Genomic DNA, 9,909 nt, shown 5'->3' with positions numbered 1-9,909 from the left:
AAAAAGTCTTATTGTATTCATCCTACAACTGATTAATTACATTAAATATAGAGGTCCAAAATTAGTTAACCCGTCTACTTAAACACACACATGTTGAGTGATTTTTTAAAAGAAAAAAACATGTCGAATGATTTATTTAAAAAAAAAACATAAATTAACCAATAACATGACATATTTCAAAATGTCGCGAAAAATTCCACCCTACATACGGATCGTTGGAATCGATGGTCCACATTGAGCAAAAAAACATGAGATCTACGATTCATACGATTGGGAAAAAATTTTGACTCGATCCGACCCATCGACCTATCTTCACTATCAGATTAATTTTCCTAGGTCATTGCTATGCTAGTTTAATTATTTCTTGATGTAAATTTTGAATTAATTATTTGGCAATGTTATTAAAGATTTAACTAATATCAAAACTCATTTAGTAAAATGAGGGTTAATCTATGTTACACCAAGAGCGACATATATATTGACGATTCAAAAACTAATATTTGACTGTATGATATAAAAAATAACTCTAAATATAACATAAAATAATCCCTCAAATGATTTCTTATGATAAGTGGTCCAAGTCATCCCACTCATGTTAAAAGTTAAAAGGAGATTCCTTGAATTCTCATTGGTATGTACGGACAAGTACCAAAATGATCACAAATTCAGAAGAAAAAATATACATGCAATGCACCAAGGAATATATATCATATACTATATTGTCTATAATAAACATATAATTTCTCGGGATCATATACATGCAAGTACGATTACACAATGAGTTCTTATAACATTTAATCCATGTTCAGTCTCTTAATTTAAATTGTTTCAAAACATCCTTATTCAAATCATGTGATTAATTACTCGGTGAGACAAGATTGAGGCTGAATCGTTATTGATACTTACAAGACGCCAAACAATGTCGACATACCTATGATGAGACAAAAGAAATTTTTTTAAAATATAACTTTGATCGAGCTAAATTATTGAAAAATAATTTCTTCGAGTGGTGTTTTGAAGATATATTTATTGTCACGTCCCGAGCCCAGGTCCGCGCCTGCGTGACTGTACAATAGTCCAATATAGTAACTACTTTGTATTCGTCATCGCTACTGCACAATGGTCCACTATAGTAACTACTTTGTATTCGTCATCGCTTTACGAAAATGATCAACTCAAGTTTTCATAAAAGTCCATTGTAAGTCATTATAAACTCATTTTAAATCTTTCATTTTTAAGATGTGGAACAAGAATATCGCATTTATGGTAGGTCTAAAGATATTGACGTGCCTCTTGTCCAAGATGGACCCCCATTCCCATATATTTAAGATGATACCGAAGATAATATAGACACTTAATATGAATAGATATGACATTTCATAGTACAATCGCACTGTTAACAATGGAGATAATGAAGGCAAAAGGGCTAAGGAGAAGATTCTTACGGAATCGGTAGGAAGAGGGAAAATGGTTTGTTCGTTCCGATCATTAAAATAAATCATTTATTCTATTTTCGATGCGAATGAATATTCTCATTGTTTATTTTCTATATTTATAAAATATTTTTCTTATATATCTTACATGTATAAAAAAAATCTAAATTATTTTTTTCATGATTATTATTTAGAAGTCAATTGTATCTTATTATAAACTCTGCACATGCGTGACTGCACAATGAGCCCCTATAACAACTACTTTGTATTCGCTCTACGAAAATGATTAACTCAAGTTGCTATAGAAGTCAATTGTAGCTTATTATAAACTCATTTTAAATCTTTCATTTTTAAGATGTGGGACAAAGGTATTACAGTATTCGTCATCACTTTACAAAAATGATTAACTCAAGTTGTTATATAAGTGCATTGTAAATCATTATAAACTCATTTTAAATCTTTCATTTTTAAGATATGCGACAAAAATATCACAATAATAGTGACAGAATTTGGAATATTAAAGTTGTGCTTAATCAATGGAACTCCTTTGGTTGGACTAAATTCAAAGTGAATTCATAATAAATTAAACATTTTCAATAGTAGTTATGATGAATTTCAAATAAATTTAAGATGAATATCTTGAAATTCAATAATTGTTCTTGCTAAGAGAACAATCGAAATGTCGTGCATAGGTTATTGTACGATTTCATATATTATAGTTATACCGTCAACAACATGACCTATAATTTTTAATAAAGCGACAAGTGCTCGATCATACAATTGATACAAGAGTAAAGGTCCCGTTTTCGATTCTGATTGATTATTTAAAGTATGATTATTGAAAGAATGATTATTGGAGTGAATAATCATGAAAGTACTTAAAACGACAAGTGTTCGATCTTATATGGATTTTTCAAATATTTCCCAAATCAAAATCATCTATTGGAGTGCAAGAATATGAAGTTGAAACCATTTTATCCAAGATGAATAAATCCGAACACATAGTAGACAAACTTCGTTTCCACTTTCCACGTCGATGTGATTTTGGAAAAATTAGTGTTTTGGTTGTCATGGAAAAGACAAATAATTGAGCACCCCTCTAGTTTTTGGTTGTCATAGTCAAGCATCCCAATGATAAAAAGTGAGGCAAAGGTAGCTAATTTTTTTCCTTTCTTAAAACTATTTGGTTGAGGTGTGTGTGTTTTTTTGAAGTCTTGAATTATGGAATATCCACACTTTCAAGATATTGGTGTTCTTCGTTGATTGGCAAAGAAAATTTGCAAAATATTTCAAGTCCCACCACCATTGCCCTCAGACGCCATTCTCCAATGTTGAGAAAGAAATTAAACGTGATGTCTAAATAATGTTTAAGCGCAACAGAACCTTGTTTAACCGTAACCAGGAAAAATGATATTGGGCTGAGTGATTTGCGTACTTGAAAAGCAAAGAACGTTAGTGGGTTTTTAGAATATAGTGTTATAACAGATGTGTTATTAATACTCGGGATCACATAAACAGTTTTCACTGTTATATCAGTTTCTAGCATTACGCTAACATTCTGTGATAAAAATAAAATAAAATAAAAATAAAAACAATAACCAACTTACTCCGCAACTCGGGAATATTTTGGATTAAAGAATAAAATAGACATATTACAGGAGGGAAATTGCAATATCTCAATAATTCATTAAAAGAAAAAGTTATTCGCTCTTGGGAGTCTCAAAGCCAATGTTCAAATGACAAGGCAAGAGTGGGTTGGACCCATTTTGATTGGACAAACCATATTGCGTTATACAAAAATTAGTGGAGTTCCAAATACCGTGAGTTCAATAATTAGCATTCAAAAAGCTTTGGGCAGATAATGAAATCAAGTCTCAGAATATTCTCAAGAAAATGAGTTTAATTCAATGTTTGCATAAATAATACTATTCATACTGTAAACTTTTGTCTGTTTATATTGATATAAATCCTCTTGTTCTTAGAGCCATATCGAGACCAAGTTGAATTAAAATCGAGTCAAGTTGGATATAATTATAAGATAAGTCTAAGCTCTTGCATCATGTTTCTTCTCCATTCACAAAATTCGAATTCCTTACTACTCGCATCAAGAGGTGTTATTGGTACATGTTTTTTATTATCCTAGTTAGACGAGCGTCAGATATTTAAATTTTATAAGGATGTTGCAAACATTTAGTCAAATAGGAAAGATAAAAGGACTTGTGATCTATTTTCATGAGACAAATCAACCCGATCTATACTTAAAGTGAAAAGTAATATTTTCAGGTGATCGTGGTGGAGATTAACCTCATAAAATTGAACAGAGAGACCATATCGTAGGAGTTTTTGTGAAAATACAATATCAAACTTTATAAAATAAAATTAGTTACAATTAAAAATTAAGCAACCATTTTCACTTTATCCTTATAAATGCCCTCTAGTGCACCACCTATTAAAGAGAATCCCAACAACTAAATTCCAATACTCTAGAAAACAAAAGAAATGGCTTCAATCCCTAGTGCAATTTCCTCCTATTCAACCTCAGTGAATCAAGAATTCATCCAAGATTTCCATTCAAGAAAATTGTTACCACACACTCCTTTGTACCTCTCCCCATCACCATCGCCTTCCCCGACGAGAGCCCTCGATCCGACAAACCGGAGAGACAGCAACTCCTTCGATGCAAATGTTATCATGGTTCTCTCAGTCCTATTATGTGCCTTAATTTGCTCGTTGGGACTAAATTCAATCATTAAATTTGCCCTCAGATGCTCGAGCTTTGTTTCCTCCGAGTTAAACCATCATGCCAGTGCAACGACAGCGGCTCGGGTAGCCAACACGGGGATCAAGAAAAGGGCTCTCAAGACATTCCCTACTATAAGCTACACAAGTGAAGTTATGCTGCCAGGTTTGGACACAGAGTGTGCCATTTGCCTATCGGATTTCGGGCCCGGCGAACGTGTCAGGGTTTTACCAAAGTGCAACCACGGGTTTCATGTAAGCTGCATAGATAAATGGCTGAACTCACACTCCTCGTGCCCTACTTGTAGGCAGTGTCTCATTGAAACATGCCATAAAATTGTGGGGTGTGATCTAGCCACAAGTAGCATGTCGCGGGCGATACCGGAAACGTCACAGCAAGAAGTTGCAATGATCAGTGAGTCTCTACAACCTGAAGGTTTCATGAGAAATCATGAATCTTGAAAATGAATATTATATTAGGATTCTGTAGATTTTGTTACTTAATTCTAGTAGTTGAGGTTGATTAAACAACTTTTAAGGATTTTTAGGAAAACCACTTTACATTTTAGTAAGGCAGTTTTCGTTAGGAAAAAATTAGTTTTAAATTATGCAAGTGTAAATAATGGGTCTTTATTTTCTCTTGGTGTTATGATTGGAAAATTCATAGTTAATAAAGCAAACTAAGGATGTAATGAATCGAAATCGAGTTGAACTCGTGAAATTAGAAGCTCGAGCTCGGCTAGCGATTCGGCATCTCCTAGCTAGTTTTGATTGAGCTCAAGTCGAATTGGCTCATTTGGTGACTGGTTCGATCCATTTTATACTGTAAGAGCAAATCAAAGTCAAAAGTCAAAACACACGATCGAATTAACTTTGTCATTAAGAATAAAAATAAACATAATTTTTACAAAAGAATGAAAGCATGCAAAAATAGCTTAATTGATACACAATCAATATAAAAATTCAATTTTATCGTTAGCATGAATTGCTTTTAATTCCAATTATCATTAATAAATCCAATTATGTACATATTTTTATTTTCAAGCTTATTTTATTAATTAAACTTTTTTACAAATATTATTTATTTAAATATAATATATTATGATTAATAATTGTCAACTCAAATATATAACAAAAAAATATTTGATAAAATGAAATAAAATAAATATCTATTTACATTAGCACGGATGTACTGTTTTCGACTACCGAAGCAATTTTTCAAAATTTGGTATGGATTCGTTATAATTTGAAAAAAGGTATTTAACAAGAAATTTATAGATCATGAGAAAGACAAATCTCTTGGGAAAAACCAATGACGCATGCAGTCGAAACTCTGATTTGGCAATATATGTAAAATCTCATTAATTGTCTCATTTTTTACGACTCGGAAAATTTTTACGCTTGATTTAGACATTTTTAGTAATTTCATGACTTTTCAAACTTGTAAATTAATTTAAATACAAATATAAATATATTTTTATTATATTTTTCGACAGTATAATTTAGTTGTGTATATAATTTATATATTGATTTGTAATTTTAGTAATAAATAAATGTAAATATATTACTATAATATATAGAAAGAGAAAAAATTATCATTTTATTATATATTTATAAATATTTTGAAAAATTATATTATATTTGAGTATATAATATATCTATTGGTATAAATTTGTATTAATTAATAATTTATAATTTTACTAATAAAATAATTTTTAAAAATAAAATTTGCATTTATTTCAATTTTAGAACATTAATTGGATTTTTTTAAAAAAACAAATTCATTTAAGGGTAAAACTGTATTTTTAGTTAGATTGTGTATTAATCAAATCATTTATTATAGTTAATACATATCAATTTATTAATGTATCGATAATTTGTATACCAAAGTTTTTTTATCGATAATAATAATAGAGTAGGTTTTTCATAAGACGGTTTCACAGATCTTTAATATATTTCTCATAAAAATAATATTTTTTCATGAATGACACATATAGAATATTTGTTTCATAAAATTGACATGTGAGACCGTCTCACATGAGTTTTTGTGATAATAATATTAATATAAAAACTCTCGTGAGACGATATCACTGATCAATTTTGTGAAACATATTTTCAATCTGATCCGATTCTTAAAAAGTTATTAATTTTTATATTAAAAATAATAAGATTTGATTCATGAAAAATTATTAAATTGTATGATAAAAATATTATTATTTATTTTAATTACAAATTAAATTAACTTGTCTCAAAATATGAAATATAAACGAATTCAAAATTCAAACCTCACCATTCATTCTACATATAAATATACTTGTGGTCTCTGCGATGTCACTTAATTTCCTCCTTTGGCGTTCCCACCGAGGCAGGCGACGCTGCTGCAGAGGAGAGCCAAGAAAAACTCGGACAATTATTTTAAAAGAAACCATTCGCCCCATCGGCGTTTGGATTTGCATTAAATCTAAATTTTTCTTGCTCTCTTCCCCAGTTCCTCTCCAAATCCAGGTAATTATGGTCGTTTTTTCTGTTTTTGTTTTCTTTTTTCGAGTTGATTGAATTTGTTCTTGTTCTTGTTTTTGGCATCGGTCATCTTAAGGGTAGTTCTGGATTTGACCTGTGTGAACAGATCTCTACGATTTCTTGCTAGATTTTGTTATTTGAAAAGTTGTGATTGTGATTTGTGATTTTTAAGATACTTGTGTGATTTAAATCCGATTTGCTGTTCGTAGTGCAATATTTTTGTTGATCTATCTGTTTTGGCTTTAGATCTGATCCTTTTTCCGTTTATTCTTGTTTGTTTGGTCTTGAAAATTATCAAGTTGGATGAATTTTCTCTGTGTGAGTGGATGTGGTTGACTAAAGCATATTTTACTTTAAATTCGTATGCTTTCATGGATATCAGGTTACTTTGTGGACAAACATATGTTGTATCTGCTTGGTTCGTGCTTGATTCGGTGATTTTGACCTACTGTGTTGATTGAATTGTTTGTTTGTTGCAGTTGTAAAAAATGGCCGATGGTGAGGACATTCAGCCCCTTGTCTGCGATAATGGAACTGGAATGGTGAAGGTTCGTGTGTAATCCGAAATGCCATCGAAGGCCTTTTAATTTTGAATCTGTTCTATCATTAGTTTAGACTATTATTGCTAGTTGATGTTTTAAATTCAGGCTGGATTTGCTGGTGATGACGCTCCTAGGGCGGTTTTTCCAAGTATTGTGGGACGACCTCGACACACTGGTGTCATGGTCGGTATGGGGCAAAAGGATGCCTATGTGGGTGATGAAGCTCAGTCCAAAAGAGGTATCTTGACCTTGAAATATCCTATTGAGCACGGAATTGTCAGCAACTGGGATGACATGGAGAAGATATGGCATCATACGTTCTATAATGAACTTCGTGTTGCTCCGGAGGAACACCCAGTGCTTTTAACTGAGGCACCCCTCAACCCTAAGGCCAATAGAGAGAAGATGACTCAAATCATGTTTGAGACCTTTAATGTTCCTGCAATGTATGTAGCTATCCAGGCCGTGCTGTCTCTTTATGCCAGTGGTCGTACAACCGGTGGGTATAAAGATTTGAATATGAATTTTGTCCACACATATAATGTGCAAATATTTAGCTCTTTTCTATCATTTTGTTTTGTTGAGCAGGTATTGTACTGGATTCTGGTGATGGTGTGAGCCACACAGTGCCAATCTACGAGGGATATGCTCTACCACATGCCATCCTTCGTCTGGACCTTGCCGGTCGTGACCTCACGGATTACCTTATGAAGATCCTCACTGAAAGAGGCTACATGTTCACCACTTCTGCTGAACGGGAAATTGTCCGTGACATGAAGGAGAAGCTTGCTTACGTTGCTCTTGACTATGAGCAAGAATACGATGCTGCCAGGAGTAGCTCTTCTGTTGAGAAGAACTATGAGTTGCCGGATGGACAGGTTATCACAATTGGAGCTGAGAGGTTCCGCTGCCCTGAAGTCCTCTTCCAGCCTTCTTTGATTGGAATGGAATCTGCTGGAATTCACGAAACCACCTATAACTCCATCATGAAGTGTGATGTCGATATAAGGAAGGATCTCTATGGTAACATCGTCCTCAGTGGTGGCTCCACTATGTTCGCTGGTATTGCAGACCGTATGAGCAAGGAAATCACTGCCTTGGCCCCGAGCAGTATGAAGATCAAGGTTGTTGCACCACCAGAGAGAAAGTACAGTGTGTGGATTGGAGGATCCATTCTTGCATCCCTGAGCACTTTCCAACAGGTCACTCATCTTCTCCTATATCTTTTGAAATAAATATTTTAATTATCCGTTAAAACACCGAGAATGTTTTATATAAATTGTTATTGATGCATGTGTTTGTGCATAAACAGATGTGGATTTCCAAGAGCGAATACGACGAGTCCGGTCCGTCTATTGTCCACAGAAAATGCTTCTGAGGCTTTATGAAGCATATATGGTGAGTTCCATTTTAAACAGTTTTTTTATTTGGGTCTTTGTGTTCTCTTTCAAGCATATTCAATTTGAACAAAGTTTTGAGGTGCGGTTGTTAAAAGAGGATACTTTCTTATGACGTGTTAACTTATCTCCGGTCTCATAGTTATTGTTCTTGCTATTTCATCGCTGATGAACATGCAATGACCTTCATGTGTTGTAGAATTATTTATTGTCCTTAAGAAGTGTCCCTTGTGGAGGTCATTTGTAGAGTGAGTGATCAATGTTGTCTGTTGTTCTTTTCTATCATTTCCTATATATGTTGTATGAGAATTTTTTAATCTTATCTTCAGTTTGAAGAAGTTATTTTTATTCTTGAAAACTTTCTTCTACTAATTTTGGATAAATTGTTGATCCTATCTATCTATCTATCTTTGTGGACAAAATTTTCCTAGTTTTTTTTAGGTCAGGTATTCATTTTATTATCGGCTTTGTGGTTGCAACGGCAATGTCATCTTATCTTGTTCTTAAGGTCGCTATACATCGTTCCTCTACATTTTTCTGCTTATTGCCTTCCTGCCACACATTTTACTAACTTCGTGGCATTTTTCAAATTTTCTACTACTTTCGATGTATTATTTTATATATTGTGGTTTCTTTTCTTTTATTTTTTATTTTTCAATTATCAGTAGCAATAATTTCGGATTGATTTCACGGTATTTTAAAGACGACTGGGTCTAGAAATTATTGTCTCTTGGAGCCCCAAGCTTGATCGGTAAATATACATAAATTTTTATATGATAATAATAAGATCAATGCGTTGCACTTATATGTGCAACCTTTGGGGTTTACTTTGAAGATTTGTTCTTCCCGACTGTCGGGATATTGTAGTCGCTCTATATTATGAACAAATATCATCCAGTTTTATGTGGTTAAATCACACTACATTTGTTTATTCCCTTTTGGATTTCTGTAATAAAATTAAATAATTTTGTAGGACAGGAAGTATGTCGTTTTACCCAATGTTATAATTTGTGTTAACGGTACAACAATAATATTTTAAACCGTACAAGAATATAAACATCATGTTTTGATTATTATATCAAAAACAAGGTAATTATCGCATCTGATTATTCATTTCCCTATAAATTATAAATGGTATTATTTTTTAATCAATGAGAATCAAATCTGTGATATTGGTTATAATATCAATTACTAGATCAAGCGTATATCGTTTTAAAAAATGTTATTGTTAGTGTTAATGGTGTAAATTTAATATATTAAATTGTATATTACGTATCA

At 32.4% G+C, this 9,909-nt stretch overlaps 2 protein-coding genes across 2 annotated transcripts; both read left to right on the top strand.

Moving 5' to 3' along the window:
* The first annotated feature begins 3,812 nt into the window (after window positions 1-3,812).
* On the top strand, window positions 3,813-4,869 carry LOC140804825 (RING-H2 finger protein ATL78-like). Its single transcript, XM_073160973.1, has one exon. It carries the CDS (start codon window positions 3,933-3,935, stop codon window positions 4,632-4,634), a length of 702 nt encoding a protein of 233 aa, XP_073017074.1. The 5' UTR covers window positions 3,813-3,932; the 3' UTR covers window positions 4,635-4,869.
* Window positions 4,870-6,464: 1,595 nt separating this feature from the next.
* Window positions 6,465-8,979, top strand: LOC140805966 (actin-7-like). Its single transcript, XM_073162354.1, has 5 exons — window positions 6,465-6,677; window positions 7,172-7,240; window positions 7,340-7,733; window positions 7,823-8,436; window positions 8,547-8,979. Exons 2-5 carry the CDS (start codon window positions 7,181-7,183, stop codon window positions 8,610-8,612), a joined length of 1,134 nt encoding a protein of 377 aa, XP_073018455.1. The 5' UTR covers window positions 6,465-6,677; window positions 7,172-7,180; the 3' UTR covers window positions 8,613-8,979.
* The last annotated feature ends 930 nt before the right edge of the window (window positions 8,980-9,909 follow it).

This window comes from Primulina eburnea, chromosome 11, assembly GCF_022965805.1.
Source record: "Primulina eburnea isolate SZY01 chromosome 11, ASM2296580v1, whole genome shotgun sequence".
Lineage (NCBI taxonomy): Eukaryota > Viridiplantae > Streptophyta > Magnoliopsida > Lamiales > Gesneriaceae > Primulina > Primulina eburnea.
This window is presented reverse-complemented; position numbering and strand designations above follow the sequence as displayed.

Coding starts and splice junctions, on each gene's coding strand:
- LOC140804825 (XM_073160973.1), top strand. CDS start 3,933: ATGGCTTCAATCCCTAGTGCAATTTCCTCCTATTCAACCTCAGTGAAT.
- LOC140805966 (XM_073162354.1), top strand. CDS start 7,181: ATGGCCGATGGTGAGGACATTCAGCCCCTTGTCTGCGATAATGGAACT. Junction 7,241..7,339: donor ATGGAACTGGAATGGTGAAG/GTTCGTGTGTAA, acceptor TTTTAAATTCAG/GCTGGATTTGCTGGTGATGA. Junction 8,437..8,546: donor CCCTGAGCACTTTCCAACAG/GTCACTCATCTT, acceptor GTGCATAAACAG/ATGTGGATTTCCAAGAGCGA.